The sequence below is a fragment of the Xenopus laevis genome, chromosome 5S (genome assembly GCF_017654675.1).
Source record: "Xenopus laevis strain J_2021 chromosome 5S, Xenopus_laevis_v10.1, whole genome shotgun sequence".
NCBI lineage: Eukaryota > Metazoa > Chordata > Amphibia > Anura > Pipidae > Xenopus > Xenopus laevis.
This window is the reverse complement of record NC_054380.1, coordinates 71,877,389-71,900,368: the sequence shown is the minus strand read 5'-3', so window position 1 is coordinate 71,900,368 and position 22,980 is coordinate 71,877,389. Positions and strand designations below refer to the sequence as shown.

At 34.8% G+C, this 22,980-nt stretch overlaps 1 protein-coding gene across 8 annotated transcripts in view; it reads right to left on the bottom strand.

Moving 5' to 3' along the window:
- Nucleotides 1-431: 431 nt before the first annotated feature.
- The window catches only part of epha7.S (EPH receptor A7 S homeolog), a 147,357-nt gene continuing 124,808 nt past the window's right edge, over nucleotides 432-22,980 (bottom strand). For 4 of the 8 annotated variants that reach the window (XM_018265430.2, XM_041564641.1, XM_018265426.2 and 1 more), the window contains 8 exons: nucleotides 21,404-21,589; nucleotides 20,901-20,962; nucleotides 19,638-19,748; nucleotides 17,969-18,178; nucleotides 16,005-16,154; nucleotides 10,349-10,542; nucleotides 5,990-6,145; nucleotides 432-2,318 (listed from right to left, as the gene is read on the bottom strand). In XM_018265430.2, the coding sequence (XP_018120919.1) occupies nucleotides 2,204-2,318; nucleotides 5,990-6,145; nucleotides 10,349-10,542; nucleotides 16,005-16,154; nucleotides 17,969-18,178; nucleotides 19,638-19,748; nucleotides 20,901-20,962; nucleotides 21,404-21,589 (1,184 nt within the window). In that variant the 3' untranslated portion in view covers nucleotides 432-2,203. The remainder of the gene's footprint in view (nucleotides 2,319-5,989; nucleotides 6,146-10,348; nucleotides 10,543-16,004; nucleotides 16,155-17,968; nucleotides 18,179-19,637; nucleotides 19,749-20,900; nucleotides 20,963-21,403; nucleotides 21,590-22,980) is intronic. The other 4 variants (XM_041564642.1, XM_041564643.1, XM_018265428.2 and 1 more) reach the window with 1 other exon arrangement.

Genomic DNA, 22,980 nt, shown 5'->3' with positions numbered 1-22,980 from the left:
TGCTTTTAAAGTAAAACTCCCAAACTTGGCTGCCCTTTTATTAGACACCAGTGGGATAACCTGACTATAGCTGGGAAGGGTCGGAGCTACAACATGCAGTCCATGATGGACATAGCAGCCAATGTACACCCAAGTGCTGGGATCTTTAGAAATTAGTGCAGACTTACTGAATCAATGTGTTGTTGCCTTGGACAATAGACTTAATTTCTCATCTTCTCAGGACTAGCTTTGTAATGTTCTGTACAGTAATATATTAGAAAAGAGATACAATCATGTGGTTAATGTTAAAAGTGGGCAAGACTGGATCTGTTGAGGTGTTATTCAAATGTTGAGAAACGGATTGGTAAATAACATTCCTTTAAAAAAAAAACGGATTACAGCTTGAAAATAAGAAACAAGGAAATGCACAAATAATCCTCCAGAAGCCTCGGTTATAGTTCCAAAAATATATTTACAGTCTAGTACAAAGATTACAAATGGTAGTGTCTATGACATGGGAGTATTTGTAAATGCATTTTTTTCTGCGTTTTCTTCAAAAGGAAACATTATTTAAATGATTGTTTTCTACTAGTTAAAATAAATTAAAAAACAAAAGGCAAAGTAACTATTTACAGGGATTGAAATGAACAGAAATGAAAACAAGCAGAAAATAATCTCCATTATGCAGCCATCTTTGGTCCTATGTGATAAAATACATATGAAGCACTGAAATACCTGTTTTGTGATCATCTGCGAGTAAAATAGAAAAATATAGTGCATTGTATTCAGAGCTCACTACAGAGAAATGCGTGTACAAAACAAGACAGTATAAATAAATTTACAAACTTTACAAGGAAACATTTACAATAGATGTGGATGCCCACATTATCAAAGAAGACCGGATTCTGACAGATCCCTGGGATCTTTCTTTAAAACAACCCTATTCCGCTTGGAAGTAAACAATTCCACATAAAGGGTAACTGATGGTCTAAACCTATTTTACAAATACCTCTTATTCTAAAGATATACACAAAGGGAATATCTAGAAAGACAATTTATTATTGCTTCTGACAAAAAAATTAATAAAACTTCAGTTTCTCACAATTTAAGGACACAAATACAAGAGGCAGATATTCCTGTGTGTCCAATGAGATGTATTACTCTCTGACGGAAAACAAAATGGCTACCCTTTTAACCCTGATACATAGTGCTAATATAAAAGCGGACGCACACAATCGTATATGATTGCATTTTATAACATCTCATACAAAATATACTTTGGCTATTTCTTTCAAATCTGATTGCTTGTCAACTATAATGTTAATAGCAATTATTTCTGACAGTCAAAGGTTTGTTATATGCCAGATAACTGTGTTGTGTGTTGAACTGAAATATCATAGGGACAGTGTAATATCATTCAGTATTATTTTGTGATATTGTACCTAGTTCAGAAGACCCTGCTCATTCTGAGAATTGCATCAACTCTCACTTTTTATTCATGAAAAGTGTTGTTTCTGACACACATTCTGCATTTAGGGTGTGAGAAAACTTCACACAAATCCGGTTATTGCTTTAAATTCAGCACATCTCTAGAAAACAACAGGAGAAAAAACATACAAGTTATAAACTGCAGAAGTTTCATATACTTGCAAGTGATTTGCTAATGTCTAAAGGATTGTGCAGTCAGATGAATCAATGCTAACAGATTTTATATATTTCTTCAGCCATGCTATTAACTGTTTACCAGTTTTCGGGAAATGAAACGTTATTACACTGAAAATTGGAACATTAAGTGACTAACACAAGAAAAATAAAAAAAGAGAGAGAGATCATAAACCACAGATCAAATAATTTTGCTGCATTTACCAATAGTCTCATGATTTTCTCCAACAAATATACTCTTTTTAAAATTCTTTATGTACAGTACAATTGAAAAAGTCATTTTGGGTAAAAAGGAGGTTAGAGAGCTCAGGTAGTATAATGTTTTACTGCTGTCTTCATTGCCACACCAGGATGATCCAGTTCACTTTCAGGTTATATCTTGTGGCACTTGGGAGTTCAAGTCTACAGGTGCTTGAGGATCTAGTTGATTTGTACTGTAGAAAGCCATAGTAAAGAAGACTCAGGAAATTGAGTAAAGTCTAGCAGCAGTTCTTGTGTAGTGAGATGAAGGCCAGTGCTGTTGTCTCATAGTCTTACCTCCCTATCAAGGGAGGCCTGTCTATCACACTTGAATGCCCGTTCCATGTAACTGAAACATTTGTGCTCTCATAGTCTGAATACTGTTCAGTATTTTCTTCTGGTGTCCAACCAATGTAATTCCTAAGCTGCTGACATCACTAAGGAGAGAAAAACATAATTACTCCTTACAAAATCCCATTTTTTAAATTCTACTTATGGGATTATGGGATTTTACAGATCACTGATATCATGGCACAAATATAGGCAAACAAACAGGGCTCCCTTTGCAGAATAAACTACAGGTATAGGACCCTTTATCCAGAATGCTCGGGACCTGGGGTTTGCCGGATAATGGATCTTTCCATACTAGAAATTCATTTAAACATAAATAAACCCAATAGGCTGTTTTTGCATCCAATAAGCATTAATGATATCTAAGTTTGGATCAAGTACACACTACAGTTTTATTATTACAGAGAAAAAGGAAATCATTTTTAAAAATTTGTATTAATTTGTATTTATTAATAAAATGGAGTCTATGGGAGACAGCCATTCCGTAATTCGGAACTTTCTGGATATCGGGTTTCCGGATAAGGGATCCTATACCTGTATATACTTTACTTAATCATGAAAGAAGCAAAATAAACAAAATTAATACAAAAATGTTACATCTTTTAAACTAGGTCTTCCTTTAACAGTTAAAAAGATTGTCTTCCTTTGCTGGACTAACCTAACTACATCACAATTATTGTTAAAGGGGAACTATCACAGAAATGAAAATGTAATATAAGCTTCATCATACTGAAATAAGAACTTTCTAAATACAACCAATTCAGAACTGTTTCTGAAATAATCAAGTTAATCTTCACTTTCCCATTCTCTGCATCTGTTTCTCTTTATTCTCTTTTCATGCAGGAATTGGGTGTCAGATATTCCATGACAGTAAGGGGCTGATTCACTAAGGGTCGAATATCGAGGGTTAATTAACCCTCGATATTCGACTGGGAATTTAAATCCTTCGACTTTGAATATCGAAGTTGAAGGATTTAGCGCAAATAGTGCGATCGTACGATCAAAGGATTATTCCTTCGATCGAACGATTAAATCCTTCGAATCGAACGATTCGAAGGATTTAAATCCAACGATCGAAGGAATATCCTTCGATCAAAAAAAGTTAGCCAAGCCTATGGGGACCTTCCCCATAGGCTAACATTGAGTTTGGTAGCTTTTAGATGGCGAACTAGGGGGTCGAAGTTTTTTTTAAAGAGACAGTACTTCGACTATCGAATGGTCGAATAGTCGAAAGATTTTTAGTTCGAATCCTTCGATTCGAAGTCGTAGTCGTAGTCAAAGGTTGAAGTAGCCCATTCGATGGTCGAAGTAGCCCAAAAAATACTTCGAAATTCAAAGTTTTTTTACTTCGAATCCTTCACTCGAAGTTAGTGAATCGGCCCCTTAGATCCAAAATATCTTTTAGAGGGCGACTCCTTTTGCTTAGAAGATGTATTACAGCTCATTCAAATAACCAACTCCAGTGCAAACAAAATCTAACAAAATAACTAACTCTAGCACAAATCCTGCATATATATATATATATATATATATATATATATATATATATATATATATATAGCACCAACATATTCCACAATACCGGAGATACACATACTGACTGATGTCAGGAGGTAAAATGGTCCTGCTCATTAGGCTTACAATCGAAAAGTATAGAATGAGAGGCAATTTGTTTTTGGTATTGCATAGCAGGTGGCAGTGGTATATAGTGTATTGTTGAATGATGGGATAGATAAGGGTAAACTGTTAAAGGCATGTTTTGAATCCCAATTTCATGGCAGAGAGACTGGAAGAAAGCTTGATGTGACATGGAAGGGAGCTGGGGTATGTTATGTAATGAGTGCTGGGTTGAGATAAATGGTTAGAAAACTGTAAAAAGCAGTTCACAAGCTAGAAGAAATCAAAGATGTCATCCCAAGTAAACAGAGACCTGGCAATGACATAGAAAATTATTTTTTAAAACATTGTCAATATCCCTTTATTGAGTGTCTCCATCTTATCTTCTTGCTATATATCCTTAGCAGGGGCTTCCTGGAAAATGCTACTGACATGTTTATTCACTTATGTGTAGGTAGTTTTATCTGAAATTTAGTTTTCTCAGGGATGGGCGAATTTTTTCGCCTCGTTTCGCCGAAAAAATGACGCCCATAGACTTGTATGGCGGCGTGCGTCAAAAAAAAGACGCGCGTCAAAACAGTTTCGCCGCGCGACAAAATTTTTTTGAAGCCTATAGACTTTAATGGGCGTCTGCGACATTTCGCCGGCGGCTAATTTTTGGCGAAGCGAAACGGGTCAAATTCGCCCATCCCTAGAACCTAATAGAAATATAACTTTCATCTTAACTACAATCTCATTAACTGTTTCTCTCACAAGAAACATTCTAGTACATTAGAATACATTCAATTACTGTATGTATTAAAGGGAAAATATACAACCCATTTAAAATACTTTTATATTTCTTTAATATTTTGGGATAGCGGTTATACATAATTTCTATATAAACTCAACTAAATGAGCTCATGTAAAAAATAGGGGTACTGTATATGTTCCTTTAAGAAGGACCGTTGTGATTATATTAAATTATATATTTAGGAGATATTCAATGCTTCTGAGTCTATATTATCTTGTGCAGTGTGTCTGAATGGGTATTTTTTTTTTAAAATCAGTTTCTAAAATCTGCTGCATTCTTGTTTAAAATATAAAACAATTGTATTCATATTAGACACATTCACATATTAAAACATTATTTTGGTCTTCAAGCTAATTCAGAGTCCTCTATAATAAACCTATATTCTATATACTTTTAGTAGATGAATGTGAATAAATGCATTTATATAAACAAAATACTAGAAGTCACTTTGGTTTCGGGGTCTAATTAATTTGACCCCTATATTCTTCACAATACACATTTGCAAGATCAGCCGATTTGAATTCATTCGTTTTGCAATATAATTACATTGTCTCAATTTGCTTCCCAGCTGGCCTGCTGCGCATGTTGACCCTGCTGATATCACTTCTAATTTGTTAGTATTTAGGTTAATAAAAAGAAAATATTTTGCCAAGGTCAAATGAAACATGAATTATTTCTGCATAAATCCTTCTTGTAACATACTCTAAGGAATGCAAGCTCACCAGAAAATGGGCACAGTCTGTAAGTTCTGAGACAACATTATTGCATTTCTATTTAAAATTCTGCCCACTTTAGTTCTCAAACACAATCTATAACACAACATTCTTGTGCCCGAAAAACAAATGAGCAACAATCCCTTTACATTTAATTTGGAATGTGACATGATTCTTCCGTGATTTGCTTTCTAGACAGCCCTCATTAATAACACTATTTTGTTTATGTGAGGAGAAGCAAAAATGACTACTCTAACCAGTTACACTAATGGGAAAATTCTAATGTCTGGCATGCACCATCCTCATTTAATGTAGAGGATTGCTGTGAACACATGGAAGGCACATGGTAGATACCCACCATGCTATAAACTACCCCAGGCTGGTGTAATGTATAATTAAGTGGAGAACCAGTATGGGGTAAGCAATTAAATTTAGTTTGGGGTGCCTAACAAACTAGTACCCCAAGGCAATGTCATCCTATCATACAATAATGAGTATTGAAAGAGAGTTGTTGGGGCCAATAGACTTGGAAGGTGGTTTCTAAATACCAACATACACTATTTATATACTAGCAACAAGCACCTGCATGCTACCAATTATTTATAAATGCAAATACCATATATTTTTAACTTACTCAATGGACATCCTGGCGACAGCCTCAAGGGAATTGTAACCTGATGAGCTGAAATTCTCTTTGTATCTCTCCATCTTGATTGCTTCTAACCATTCTCCCACAGAGCAAAATGAATTAAAATCCAGGGTATTCTGATCCAGAAGAGGGCTGGAAGGTCTGAGTAATTAAAAAATATTTTAAGTCACTGGTTGTCATTTTAGCGAGAACAGGGTTTCTAGCCATTTCTTTGGATTCAAAACTATTAAAAAGTAATCAGTATTAGTAGTAGCATTATTTCTCGAAATATACAATAAAGACACAAGATTCTCTCGTCTTTTGAGAAGAAATTGCTTGTGAATACAATGTCATGACATTTGACAGTTAAGTGGGGAAGTTACACATTTAGGGGCAGATTTATCAAGGGTCGAATTTCGAAGTACAAAAAACGTAGAAATTCAATCATCAAATTAAAAAACTTCGAATTCTGAGTTTTTTCAACAAATTTGGCAATCCTGCGGTCGAATAAAAATCATTCGATTAATCGCTAAAAATCGTTTGATTCAAACGTTTTTTTAGCGATCAATCTAATGATTTTTATTCGACCAAAAAAAACTTAGAAAAGTGCTTTGGAAGGTCCCCATAGGCTAACATTGCACTTCGGTAGCTTTTATTTGGCGAAGTATGAAGTCAAAGTTTTTTTTAAAGAGACAGTACTTCAATTATCGAATGGTCGAATAGTCAAAGATTTTTACTTCAAATCATTCGAATCAAAGTCGAATGGTCGAATATAGCCTATTCGATGGTCGAAGTACCCAAAAATTTACTTCAAAATTCGAACTTTTTTTAATTTCGAACCCTCACTCGAGCTTAGTAAATCTGCCCCTTAGTAACTTAGAGAAACCAACCAACAATTAGCATTTAATAATGTAATAGTCAGCTGTACCAGTACGATCACTAGACCTGAACAAACTTTGCATCTTTCATTACCTCATATGTAAGTATTTTATATGCATTTTGTAATACTTTTTGAGGGTTATATAATCCAAGATGAAAAGTCTTTGCCTTTCATTAAATATGGGGGTTTATGAGTTGAGTGTACATAATACGGTGGCATCTTTTTATGCATTTATATAGGAAGTTAAGTGTAAAAAGCAATGTTTCTTGCTATGGGATCCCTTATTGGGAAATCCATTATCCAAAAAGCTCTGAATTATGGAAAGGCCATCTCCTATAGACTCTATTTTATCCAAATAATCCAAATTTAATTTTATTTAACTATTATCTTTTTCTCTGTAAACGTAAAACAGTACCTTGTACTTGATCCTAACTAAGATATAATCCTTATTGGAAGCAAAACCAGCCTATTTGGGTTTATTTAATGTTTACATGATTTTCTAGTAGACTTAAGGGATAAAAAAAAAAACAAATTGCGGAAAGATCCGTTATCCGGAAAAACCCCAGGTTCCAAGCTTTCTTGATCCCATACCTATTTTTGCAATGGTGCTATTATGGCTTGCTTCCTATTTCTCTTTATAGATTTTACATTAAAGGAAAACTATACCCCCAAACAATGTAGGTCTCTATAAAAAGATATTGCATAAAACAGCTCATATGTAAAATCCTGCTTCATGTAAATAATCCATTTTCATAATAATATACTTTTCTAGTAGTATGTGCCATTGGGTAATCATAAATAGAAAATTGCCATTTTAAAAAATAAGGGCCGCCCCCCTGAGATCGTAGGATTCACTGTACTCACAAACATACCAACAAACCATACATGTTAGGTCACATGAGCCAATTAACAGACAGAGTTGTGTCTTTTGCTTCCACACTTCTTCCTGATACAGTAAAGCTGGCCATAGACGCAAAGATCTGATCGTACTAATCGAGGATTCGTACGATTTTCAAACCGTGTGTGGAGAGATCGGTCGTTTGGTCGATCGGACAGGTTAGAAAATTTCTGTCGGCTGCCGATAATATCTCTGCGTGTATTGCCGATCGTACGATTTTCAGTGGGAGACTGTCACTAGCTTTGGTTGGACATAGATATCGTACAATTGCTGTCAGGGGCAGAACATTGCTGATCTGTTCTTTAACTAATCTGACTGGTAAGACTTTGATCTGAATGGTTAGTGGCGGGTCGGGAGATGGGAAAGTCCGATCGTACGATGATTCGTACGATCGGATCTTTGCATCTATGGCCAGCTTTAGAGTTGAAATATTTCTGGTCAGTTGATCTCTGAGACAGCACAGAGACCATCACGAAATGGTGGCTCAAGGCAAGAGATGTAAAAGGGCAATATAAGATTCTTTAATATGCCACTTAATATGATATGAACTATCTGTTGCTTAAGTGTTCATTTTGGGGGTATAGTTTTCCTTTAAGAACACGAAAAGTGCTGACCTGATTCCATCATTATCTCACAGTTGTTAATTTTAGTCTTTTCATATATTTGTTCAGGTTCTTTATCTATGTGATATTGCTCTAGGGATTCCATCAGTCATGTCTTTTGCACTTCAGTGCAATTACTGATATTTATCATATGATATCTCATCTCTATATACTCACCCAAGCACTTACTACGCTCCTCTACTGACCTGCTACTCAACTCTTCTCTCATTACCTCCTCACATGCTCGCATTCAAGACTTTGCAAGGGCTGCACCCCTCCTCTGGAACTCTCTCCCACAGTCTGTCCGACTTTCTGCCAACCTTTCTGCTTTCAAAAAATCTATTAAAACGCACTTCTTCCGAGAAGCCTACCCTCACTCTGCTTAACTACCAAACGCAACACCACATACAGTACCACATTTCTCACCCACTTAATTCGATCTTGCCCACACCCACACCTTGTGGATTACTCCTCTCCCTTTAGAGCAGTGATCCCCAACCAGTAGCTCGTGAGCAACATGTTGCTCTCTATCCCCTTGGATGTTGCTCCCAGTGGCCTCAAAGCAGTTGCTTATTTTTGAATTCCAGGCTTGGAGGCAAGTTTTGGTTGTATAAAAACCAGATGTACTGTCAAACAGAGCCTCAATGTAGGTTGACAATCCACATAGGGGCTACCAAATTGCCAATCACAGCCCTTATTTGGCACCCCAAGAACATTTTTCATGCTAGTGTTGCTCCCTAACTCGTTTTACTTCTGAATGTTGCTCACAGGTTCAAAAGGTTGGGGATCCCTGCTTTAGAGTGTATGCCTATGCATAGGGCCTCCCTCACCTTTTGTACTTGTATTGATTGTGATGCATGTAACTCCATATGTTCTATGTATATAATTCATGTGATTTAGTTGTATAATCACATTTACTTTACAGTGCTACGCAATATGTTGGCGCTATATAAATACATGTTAATAATAATAATAATAATAATATTTAATTTTTAGAATTCACCATACTTCCTTTTTTCTGTCAAATGCTCACTTGAATGTACAGTAAAACAATAATTACAAAATTAGGACAACAGCAATTATAAAAAGACAACTTTTTTTTTATAGAAAGAATTTCAGTTCCAACACTGTACACAGTTGAAACGTGAAAGCTGTGGAGCTTCTGGGCATCACTTAACAACACCAAACAACAAACCTAGCTACTCTTAGAATTTTGTGCCTAAAATTTTGAGTTGTGCTTCTACCTTGGATTAATTGTAATAAACTTTGACCTCTATCCAACAAGTCAGATTAATCCAAATTATACCAGTCTAAACATTTCTACCCAAAATGTTTTTTGCCTTTTAACTTGGAATGGTGGCAGGTATGAACACTTAGCACGTATATATAATACTTTGCTATATATCCATGTGTTAGCAATTTTATCACTTTACATTTAGCATTGAATCCCTAAAATGTTCTCACTTTCACTCCAATAACTTTTAGGGGTAGATTTACTAAGGTTCGAATTGTAAATTTTAATTAAAATTTTCGAGTTGGATTTTTGGTCAAAATTCACAAATTGGAAATAAGTTGGAAATAATCCAAACTCGATTTTAAATTTGAGATTTATTATACCTTGACCCTGGGAACATCTCGAATTCGACTATTTGCCACCTAAAATCTGCCGAGTTCATGTAGAAGTCAATGGCAGAAGTCCAGTGAACAATATGAAGATGTTAATAGCCTTCCTGACATTCAAGTTTTTTTCAGAGAAAAAACTCAATTCGAGTTAAGTCGAATTCGATTTGAGTTTTTAGTTTCGTAAATATTCCTTCGAATTTAGATATTCAAGTTTTTTCTTAAATAACCTCCTATTCGAGTTGTGAGTATATTTGAATTTATTAGAGTAAAAGAAATTTTTCCTAAATTCAAAATTCGACCTTTGATAAATCTACCCATTACAGTACAGTACCGTATAAAGAAATATATTGGCAGAATTTTACCTATTGCAGGTCCCCATAGGAGTCTTTAGGCTATTAGGGTTCCGTATCATTTTATCCAAAATACCAACAATTTGCTCAAACTTAGGCCTTTCACCGCGTTCTTTTTGCCAGCAGTCTAACATTAGTTGATGAAGACCAGCAGGACAATCCATTGGTGCTGGCAATCGATAACCTTCTTCGATGGCTTTAATAACCTATTTTAAGAAATAAAATACAGTAGATGCTACTTTATGTTGTCTAAGATTTGATTTGAAAATCAGTACATATCTGTAATTCACAAGTGACATATTAATAGGATTTTGTGTATGAATGTCATCTACATTAGTGTTTTTAGCTCACTTTCAATAAAAATATCCAAACTGAAAAAGCAAGAATTAAAAAAACAGGAATGGAAAAAGAGGTTAACAATCCAAAAAAATATGAATACGTTGAAAACCTCTAGTTTTTCAGACAATTCCCTGCAAAAAAAATCAGAAAACCTCTAAAAGCCTGAGTTGATTAATAAAAGGTCCAATAGGATTAATGCAACTTTTACTGGTGAATTTTGTTAAATTTTTCATTTTTTTACACTTATAAATCTCAGATTTTTAGTTATAGAAATATAGAAAAGAAACACAAATTTTTAGACATATGTGAAAAAAATGAAATTTCGATGTTAGTAAATAGTCCCCTAAGTGCCAGTTCTCAGTATCTCAAATTCATACAACTTATTTTTTAAACACAATATGGCAGATTTATCAAAACTTAAGATTAGAATTCACCACAGAAAAACTCACTTTCTATCCATTCCTATTGGAGTTTAAGAATCGTATTTATCAATGGAGTTCACCATTTGATAAACATGCTTTCAAAAATCCCATAGGAATAATAGAATGTGAGTGAGTTTTTCTGTGTTGAGTTCTAATTTCACATTTTTATAAACACTCCCCTTATTTTACCAATAGTCAATAAATTGACAGCATGAAAGAAGGCAGGAACCCAAGGGTTTTGGTCTCAACATTTACCTTCCCTGTAAATAGTTGTTGAGAGCCTTATTAAACTTAAAAACCACTTGGCAGACCATGGAAAGGAAAATACATTTTAAAAATAAAACAGAGATTTCAAGAGGAATATATTTGATAAAATTAAAAAATGGGTAATCAGAATGACACCTGCTATTACCCAAAAATAATAAATCACTGTCTACCAAATGAATTAAAAATGGCAAAACAGACTCCAGAGTGCCCCAAAGCCACTTTAGACAGTTGCTTTTTCAAAAGGCAAGTAAGTCCACAGGCAATCCAGTGTATAAAGTTTGCCTTATCTGTTCTACATGGACACAATGACACGGAGGTGATTATAGTTCTTTTTGCTGACTTCAGAGGGAGAAGTAAATGTATAAAAAGTCAGTTCCCATCTGCGCTATGAATATAATAAAAGAAAAACAAACTATTTCAAAAGAATAGCAAAAAATTTTTCGTCTGGTTCTTGTTGAACCTAAATATAATATAACATTTCCCTTAAAGAAAAAAAAAAAAAAAAAAAAAAAGAAAAAAATTATATATATATATATATATATATATATATATATATATATATATATATATATATATATATATATATTCTTTCAAATGAGTATCCGCACTCCAAGACAAACAGCTTCTGCAAACGGAGAGGTGCACGGTAATTTTGTATACACCAATTATCTTCAGACCAGCACTCCCTTTAAAAACTCAATTGCATGGTATCAAATACAATTGAGTTTTTAAAAGGAGTGCTGGTCTGAGGATAATTGTAATATATATTATATATAATGAAAAGGTAAAATCAATAGCCCTACTTTATTTACATACTTCTATAGCATTGTCTCTGAAGATTTTCAATCATGATATACACTTTGCTAGTAGAAATAAGTCTAACACAACTGGACTTTTCTGAGTATTCTTGCAAATGTTTCAACATTAATGCAAGCTGCTTTTTCAGTCCAGCTGCTTTAGACTTATTTCTGCTAGAAACGCTAGATATTGTTTATTATGACCATGATGAACGAAAATCTTCATAGAGAATGCCATAGCGGTATGTAAATAAAGGATAAATTAAAACCAGATGCTTTAGACTTGCTGCTCTATCTCACTGAGCTAAAATTTCAAAACAATACAAATATTAGTGAAATAATTTGCTAATGGCAAAATATGGAATTTTGTTGTGAATCCATACCTGCGAAAAATTTATAATCATCCCTACAAAAGAGGGTCAGTTTTTTAAAATGACCTAGGAGTCAGTTAAAACAAAGGTATAATATACACAGAAATACAGTATATACGGTATATATAGGACCTCACATGCCTTTATTTTAGATATAAACAGTAGAGCATAAAATAAAAAACTGTCCATAGTTTAGAGAGGTGGTGATTACTATCAATAAAATATAACAATAAAATGCTGTAAAGTACTGTACAATGCTGCAGAAAATGTTGATACTTCTCGTGCTACCTGCTAATAATAGTAATGATAATAAAAGTAACTATGTGGAAGGAAGGATAAAAGGAGGGAAGGGGGGGGGTGAATGTGTGAAGATGTCAGTCATATCGGGTAATATTAGAGTCAGAATAGTACAAGGAACAGAGGAAAAACCGTAGGTAGGTTTTGGCCCTCCACTTTGCCTAAATATTTATACATACAATTTGTACCACCCCTATATTTATGACAGTGGTTCTTTACAATGTTACAAATGTGTTGATTTACAAATGTTCAATGTGTCAGCCCCCAATACATTAAATCAATGGGTGCGGCTTTGAAAGGGGCTTTTAGAGAAAAATATTCGGAGTGCAGCACCTCCTTGATTGTCGGTATTGCTTTAAGTGGTTGATCCTCTGTAAGATGGACAATGCAGATTAATGAGAAAATGACACTTAACATACAAGACTACAATACAGGAAATTGTGTAACCCATACTTGTTTTTCCCTACCTAAATGTTCATTAAAAAAATGCATAAATTCACTTGGTGACCTTTTATCAAAAAGGCAATGTCATTGCAAAGAAATCACCCAGAATCTAGACATATATTATTTTTAAAGTTCTGTGTTTTTCTTTGATAATGATAATAAATTGGAATATTTTTGCTGCTGAACTACTTATTTCTTTTTCATAAAGCATAACTTTACATGATTAAGAGATTTGCACATGAAAGCTGGTTTATTTAGCATTATGCTGTAGAAAATGAAAACTGTTTTCTTGCACAAGTCCTTTGGGCTAACCTGAAACTGGTGGAACAGTAAAGGTGTGCTCCTAATTAAATTGGGCTAGTATGCAAGAGTTACATCACTGAGGTTTAACTGACCTTTGTTCCCTCTGCATTGCTTATATCATCATATCCCCCTCATTAAAAATCACTACTCATGGACACGGTTTCCAGCATTCCCATTAACATATTTATTTTTGTGTGCTTCATTAAAGCCTGTCTTTCAAGGACTGCTTGGAATTGTAGTTCATAAGAAACTGGAGACCCCAAGAGCATAGATACACACACTCAGACTGATTTTCAAATGTGAACCAAGTACCATTACATTAATTATATAACTTTTACCTGTTTACCACTCAGTACAAATATACAAAGTATTAAAGAACTATAAGATAATAAAATAGAAGTCACAGCTGTGTTCTATGACCACACAGGGCAAAGGCAACAGGTTCAGCTCTTTAATAAAGGTTAGAGAACGCAAAAGTGACTTCTAATATCTTCATTTAAAAAAAGGTTTGTACAGTATATTTATAGTATGCACGTTTGAATGAGTCATGTGATAAGTAAGAAATATTTAAGTACAGGTATGGGACCTGTTATCCAGAATGCTCGGGATCTGGGGCTTTCTGTCATTTGGATCTTTATACCTTATGCCTCAAAGAAAATCATGTAAACATTAAATAGACCCAATAGGCTGTTTTTTGATTCCAATAAGGATTAATTATATCTTAGTTTGGATCAGCAACCAGGTATCGTATATACTCGAGTATAAGCCGAGTTTTTCAGCCCCCAAAATATGCTGAAAAACTCTACCTCGGCTTATACTCGGGTCAAACGCAAAACGGTTGCCGGCGTCTAAGAATAGTCGCCGGCGCCTAAGAATAGTCGCCGGCGTCGAATAGTCGCCGATGTCCAAGAATAGTCGCAGACGTCCAAGAATAATCTCCAAGAATATTCCCGGCGTCCAAGAATGGTCGCCGGCATCCAAAAACGAGACGCTGGCACCTCCAATGGGAGCAGAAACCCTCAATTTTTTGATTGAAACTTACCAGAAGCTGCTGCATTTCTCACCCTAGGCTTATACTCGAGTCAATAAGCTTTCCCAGTTTTTGGAGGTAAAATTAGGTACCTCGGCTTATACTCGGGACGGCTTACACTCGAGTATATATGGTACTGTTTTATTACTAAAGAGAAAAAAATAATAATTTTAAAATTTTTTGATTATTTTGATAAAATGGAGTCTATGGGAGACAGCCTTTCCGTATTTCTGAGCTTTCTGGTTAACGGGTTCCCGGATAACAGATCCTATACCTGTACCAATAATATCCAAGGATATCACTGAACAGCAGATTATAGAATTTAAGAATGAATGGGGGCTGTATTTAAAATATTTTGTTCTAAAATATCTGTTAAATTAACAGCTTCTAAATGTCTTTCATGTCAATCATTCCTGCTATTGCTTCCTGAAAATCAACGAGACAGAATCAGTCTGTGACTCTATAATGTGAGTGACAGATATATTCAATTACATAAATATCAGAAACATATCAGCACTTATTACCTTAATGGCTGTTGCTACATGTATAAAGGTATTACATTTTACTATCATTTAATTGCTATGAGAAAGAGACAGTATTACTTCATTTTGGTTGATATAAAGCATGGATGAAATGTCAAATATAGTCGTCAATGCAAGTAAATTGAAAGACAAAAACCATACAGACAAGACTGTCATTGGAGAACGACTCAAGATTAGACAAGCTTAAAATGAAACTTTTAAAGCACCGTGGAAGCTGACATGCCTTGACTGATTCAATTGAATCTTCTCACAGCTTATGTCCAGCTTCAGGATAAATACTAAGGAGAATCCACTAACTCTGCTAGCTAGACAATAAAACATAACACAATACCATTTGCTTATTTAAATTTTAAGCAGCTGCAGCTATACAGTTGCTCTGTATTCTTGTCAGAGATGTTTATATTTGTTGGTCGTACTTGAAGGTGTCAAAGAAATAAAACTTTACTGAGTATCCAGGGAATGTAAATATTTCTCTTTCCCATCCCCAAGGATTTGTTTGCACATATTTTGACAGTCCATGAAATCTTTGACATTGAGCCCTGTCAAATGTTAACAACTTTGCACTCTGCAAGGATGGCTTATCAGTTAGACTTTTTATATCTTCTTTTAGCTTTATGATCCATGGCTAAATAAACAATGATAAAAACTGACACACATATGTGAAAATATCTTTATAAAATATGATATCTGTGTATTGAAGAGATTTCATATTTTTCATGTTTTTATATTACTTTTATTAAACTAATTGAAAATCCAAGACTATCTTAGTAATTTTATGTATATGCTTTTACATTCCTTTTATTATATTTTGGACTGAATAATCTTGATGCTGACAAAAAAAGAAGGAATTACTTACATCCTGGTTTGACATATCCCAATAAGGCCTTTCTCCATAGGACATTACTTCCCACATCACAATTCCATAACTCCACGCGTCACTAGAAGATGTGAATTTGCGATACTGGATGGCCTCTGGTGCTGTCCATCTTACAGGAATCTTTCCCCCCTGATTAGATATCATAAATACAAGTAGTGGGTAATTTAACTCAATAGGAAATATTAAGTTATTCATATTTAAATAAATTAATTTCCATTGATAATGTAAGGTACATTCTGGAAACATAAATTTTTTATATAGCACCAACACATTTAAACAATGTTTAATAGAGATTATAAATCAGTATTATCAGGAGTAAGTTAAGATGCCTGTATGTTTTTAAAGCGTGAGAGGAAACCCACACAGAAACAGGGAGATCATATAAAATTGCAAATAGCACCTAAGTTGGAACCAAACTCAGACCCACAGCACTGTGGAGCAGAAGGGCTACCTACAGAACCACAGTGCTACTAGTTTTATTCTACACAATGTAGAGGGTCAGTAACACCAAAAGCTGTAAAGAACTTGAACTTTTAAGTGTGATGTTTCCTTGCATTGATAATATAAATGGCGACTTTTTTTTTTTTTTAATGTAATTTTTAAATTTGAATTTTGAGGTAATTTTAGTGTACTTTGACTAGGGAATAGTCCAAATAAGAGTCAAATTTGAAAAAAATTGTTCTGTCTCTTTAAAAATTCAACTTTGACTATTTGGAATCATTTGATGGACTTTTTTTTTGGGAAAAACGTTGAATCGAATTCAATCAAATACGATTTTTTTTTTAAATAAATTACGGTTGGACTTTTTTTATCTGAATTTCGAGTTGATGGGAGTTTAAAATAACTCCCATCGACTTGAAATTCGAGCCTTGATAAATCTGCCCCTATATGTCAGCATTTTTACCCAGTGGTAAATATGGTTAAAAAAATGGTGATGCTTTAAAATCTACAAAGCTGTTTCCTACAATTAAATGATCCGATACAGCACAGAAATGAAGCTTATTCAAATAAAAAATCCCTATTGATTTGCAATGCATGTTACTTTTCAGACCTTAAAATGATCAGGACTTGCGCTGAACATACTTTTGGCCTTTTGCTTAAACTATATATATTTTTTTGTTATTTCTAAAGCTAAACAGGGTAAACAGGGACATTGGGGGAAATTTACTAAAGGGTTAATTTTCGGCGCTGACACACTACGCGCCACTTCATCAGATGTTAATTTGCAGCACATATACTTATTCATCAAAATGTGAAGTTACGTCTCACAGACAAACAATGACAAAGTTTTGCCAGTGAAAAATTCATCAGCGTGAGCATTTTTAACTGAATTTTCACTAGTGTTACTTTCTTCCGAATTTTCCTCTACGCCTGTTAGTGAATTAATGATGTCCCTGTGGTTTGTATTTCTGGCGAATTTTCACTAGCAACGGTCACTTTGCCCTTTATTGAATTTGCTCCATTGAATCTACTCCATGTTTGGTCCTTACAAAGTTGATAATTATATTAACAGATCACAAGTAAGTCTGCAGGAGGATTATCTGAACTCTAATTATAAACCACACAAGGACCAAACACAAAGTAGCTTTAATTTTCCTGTCTGTTTCTTTACCTAGAAAAATAACAGAACATTTAGGTTTTTAGTGATTAACAATAGAAAAAACATGATCAGCTCAAGACTTATTCTTTAATAAAAGGGTATACTGCCCCTGTAAGTATGCATTTGGGTGTCAGTGCTTCCTCTGAGCTCTAACACACCATAGGACAGTATGTAGGTTAGGAAGGTGAAGAAAATGTTGATAAACATAAGTCTCTCTCTCTCTCTATCCATCTTTTCTGCTAGTTAACAGGAATCTGCCTTGATTTTTCTAAAGCTATTGCAAACCGTATGATTTTTGTACATTTGTAAATTAAATGATATGTTGTATTTCAAATAAACTTACGGTTGTTGTATAAACTGCATCTGGGTCATCCTCTATAATTCTAGACAAGCCGAAGTCTGAAACCTTGCATACCAGATTACTGTTCACAAGAATGTTTCGTGCTGCAAGATCTCTGTGTACATATCCCATATCTGCCAAATATCTCATCCCTGCTGCAATACCTCTAAGGATTCCAACGAGCTGAATTGCTGTGAACTGTCCATCTTGTTTCTGAAGTGATAAAAAAATTTATTTATGTTAAAACTAGGTACTTCTGGAGTTCTACATGATGTAAGAGAATCAATAATGCTTTATGTATATGGAAAGCTTTAAATATGTTTCACAGACCACCAATGGTAAAATATATTCATGACAATGATTAATAATAATGATTAATAATAATAAGGGCAAACTGGGAGCATACATAACAGCTAAGAAAGGGACACACAACTGGAGGAGTCTTGTTAAGCACAGAGCAAGTGTAAGAAGTAGAATATTACAACCTGGGAACCACTTGTGTAGTGGGGTTAAAAATATTTATGGTGGGAAGAAGAAAAAGAGATGTGATAGACAATCTGCTTGCACAATTAGGCAATTCTAAAAGGGCCAATGGAGTGTCCTGAATGACGGAGCTACTAAAAAATGCAGTGGGCAAAACACTGCCACTAAGGGGATATCTGTAACAGTCTGAGTGATAGATAAGAGCAAAGACAAGAATTCATATCACTAAATATGCACTTACTAGGTTTTTGCAGCTGCTCACACAACACAAAGGTTATAGAGCATGTAGAGGGTACATCTTATAAATAAGATATATTAAAGGGATCCTGTCATCGGAAAACATGTTTTTTTCAAAACGCATCAGTTACTAGAATTCTGCACTGAAATCCATTTCTCAAAAGAGCAAACAGATTTTTTATATTCAATTTTGAAATCTGACATGGGGCTAGACATTTTGTCAATTTCCTAGCTGTCCCTGGTCATGTGACTTGTGCCTGCACTTTAGGAGAGAAATGCTTTCTGGCAGGCTGCAGTTTGTCCTTCTCAATGTAACTGAATGAGTCACAGTGGGACATTGGTTTTTGCTATTGAGTGCTGTTCTTAGATCTACCAGGCAGCTGTTATCTTGTGTTAGGGAGCTGTTATCTGGTTACCTTTCCATTGTTCTTTTGTTTGGCTGCTGGGGGGGAAAAAGGGAGGGGGTGATATCACTCCAACTTGCAGTACAGCAGTAAAGAGTGATTGAAGTTTATCAGAGCACAAGTCACATGACTTGGGGCAGCTGGGAAATTGACAATATGTCTAGTCCCATGTCAGATTTCAAAATTGAATATAAAAAAAATCTGTTTGCTCTTTTGAGAAATGGATTTCAGTGCAGAATTCTGCTGGAGCAGCACTATTAACTGGTTCATTTTGAAAAAATTTTTTTCCCATGACAGTATCCCTTTAAGGAAAGGGAAGGGGGTGCAAAGGGTAGTGATATTAAGGTCATATGGGAGGTGTGTATATGTACATATCTGTTAATGTAACTACATGCTTATTAATATGTGAATTGCATCTAAGCATTAGGGCTCTTTTAAACAATGAATGATTGAACGTGGATTTCTGTTAGAAAGATGTTTTAAATGAAAGTATGAACAGATATGCATTTATGATTATAATGAATGCTGGAGATGATTCAGATTTTTACCTGTGCATTTGTTCCTGGAGTATTTAGTGTTTGGACTTTTACAAATGGCATTGTCTGAGTAGATCCTGAGCGTTTAGATTTTGGAGGTGAAGTAAACCATTCCAAACATTTCTAAAGCAGAAGATGACAGCTTAGTTGACCTGGCATTTTAAAAAGGTGCCTACACAATATTTTTTTAAATAGAGAATGCCAGTACAACACAGATGGTGACATTTGTTATGTCTATAACTATTGATTTTATGCAATAATTCAGCTTTCATATTTATAATGCTCAATGTGACTGGCAAACTTAAAGGGGAACTATCACGAAAAATAAAATGTAATATAAGCTTCCTTGTACTAAAAAGAAGTACAAGGGGTGAACTGTGAGACCCTTCTCTCATCTTTATTTACTTTTTCAGTTGGACTGTGGTATAATAGGGCAGTGCCTCTATTTGATCTTTGTTTTGGCATATTACACCATTTTTTCATTTTTTGCTTTAACCTTTCAACTCCACCACACATAATAACCTAAAGGCACATTTATGATGCTGTATAAAATACAAAAACCACACAGGCTTCATTGTGTAAAAAAACAGAGTAAACTTTTGTAACTTCCTCCAAAAGCAATGTAAGATAACGGTGGAAAATCTGGCATTTGCATGGGTAACACTGTGGTGAATCACCACTAGGATACCAGGGAAAGTCCAGGAAGGCAATTATTTATGCCCCAGGTTCCTAAAAGAGTGGTTCCAGGACTGCTAGTCCAGCACGGGTGTTTTGTGTTGTCCTGAGGCATCTCAGGTATATAATTAAAAAGGCAGCTCAAGCCAGAGTATGGAGAAAAGACAAAGAAAAGCTGCCTGTGTGAGCAAGCTAGGATGATACAGCATATTGAGTACATGGAACATTCTCTACGTTCATGCAGTTACTTGTAGATTATCTAAGTAGAGAATATTTGATAAAGACCACACAACGCTGATAACGCAAGATAATTTTTGACCAAGGCAAGCCATTGTATATGGCAGATTCTACATATAATCACAGTAGCGGCAAATAAGTAAGAACTATATGTTACAAAAAACTACTAGTACAGTAAGTAACTAAGTTATACCTCCATGAAAAATATATAGAACATAATAACTTCAAATAAATAGGGCATTTAAAATAATCAAAAATTCTTGTCAGTAGGTCACAATTCTGGTTGTCAAAAGCATATGTATTCTGAACGTGTAAATGTAATGCTAAGCTTCTATAACTGTGCAACTCGTAAATGGTACTCACTCTTAAAAATGCATCAAGTGCTCCGTTCTCCATGAACTCTATTACAATCATGACGGGTTTCCCTACAAGAAATACAATGATCATAACACATACCCCAGCATATAAAAGTATAGCAGCTTTGAGAAGAAACATCCTTCACTAGAAAGTTTCGATATCACAGCTTGCAGAAAAAGAAATAAGATGGGCAGTTTTCAATATCTATGTAAAGCATAGAAAGTATTTTATCTGATAAATAGTCAAAGAAAACTTTGGACATTGCAATTTTCAAGCAATGGGAGAACATAATGATGTAAGGAGGATGGAACATATACTGTAAATCATTTAGCAATTTTGTTTTTTTACTGATATATTTTTTCTTTTAATACACCCATCCTTTGAATACAGAATATTAGATTTAGTGGCATAACTTAATTTAACACTTTCAGTACAACAGAACTGAGCATGTTCTTTTTGTACTTAACTGCAGTAAGAGTATACAAGAATAGTGGAAAACAAATACTTACCCCGGGTAACCACACCCTCTAAATGTACAACATTTGGGTGGTCAAACTGTCCCATTATGCTGGCTTCACATAGGAAGTCTCTTCTTTGCTTTTCCGTATAACCAACTTTAAGTGTTTTTATGGCAACCGGTACATCTCTTTTTCCAGGAAGCTTCAGTCGACCACTGCATACTTCACCAAATTCTCCTAAAATGGTGAATATATATTTTTGATGATTTTTTAAAATATAGATAAAAAACCCAAATACATCTTGTTTCCAGGCATTGTCAAAATATTAAACGTACAATAATTGTGACAAAAAGAAGCCTGAAATCTGAAAATTAAGAACATTCTAACAGGGTTTGGTCAGTAGAACAAAGTGAGCACTGTCTTGGGTTTTTTATGTCACATGCTTTTTATTTGATTTTATTCATTGTTCATTTACTGCTGTGAACTAGTAAAATCATGAATAGCCAGTATATGCAGAGTCATTTAAAGACAAAATTCCTCCCATTTGTGGCCAACTTCATGCCGTGAATCCACCCACAATTAATTAGTAATAGAATACCCCTGCTAAAAGATTTACTTAATCTTTAGGGTAAGGTTTTGCTCTACTTCTACTGTCCTGGAGCCTTTTCTCAGCTTTATAATGCTTCTGCAGCCTAGAGGTAGCTGTTCTACCTCTGGTATTATCTGGGGTTGCTTCAGGGCCCAATGATCGGATTATAATGGATCTGCTATGGGCAGTCGGATCACGGGACCGCATACACACATAGATGCGTCCACAATCTGACGGGATTTTTTAACCTGCCCGATCGAGATCTGGCCGACTTTCGGCCAGATATTGATTGGGGAAGCCCATCGGATGGCCCCACACAGGGGCGAATAAGCTCCCTTTTGTCGGCAGCTTTTATCGGCCCGTGTATGGGGGCCTTATGTTGCTTTTGTGAATTTCAGAGATAAAAAAAAACACTCAGAAGGGAGAAAATATTAATTGTCCGTAGGATAATGCAAACTCAATTCAACATGCATTAAAACTGATTTGAAAACAAAGTCTGTGTGAACAACCCTTTAGCTCTGGAGTGAATTCTTAGGCCTCTATTCAAATCTGTGTAATTCTATTCCTGCCTGAAGAGTTTCATTTGTAGGGAGTTGGTACATTCAGCAACAAGAAAAAAACAATACTGTTATTAACATGGACCACAATACAAAGCCTCATTATAGAGGGCAGAGCCTAATTGTCGGATGCATAAATAGGTCAGGAAATGTGTTAATAATGTGTAAAGGATTTCAGGAAGATTAGTGAAAGAAAGCTGTTTTTTTCAGATAATTATAATTGTAACAGCAGCTTCCCATCATTTTTACTGTATATGCCATTGGAAAATTCACATGAACATTTTTCTATGTTCTATCCATATAGTAAAGATACAAACATTTACATACAGAGATAAGCAAGACAAGATTATTTTTTAAAAAAAATGTATGCTGACATGCAAAAAGCATTCTTAATTTAGAGGTTGGTTTATCAAAATGTGAGATTAGCGTGAGACAGCTCACCCACTATCTATTGATTCCTATGGGATTTTTAGAAGCATATT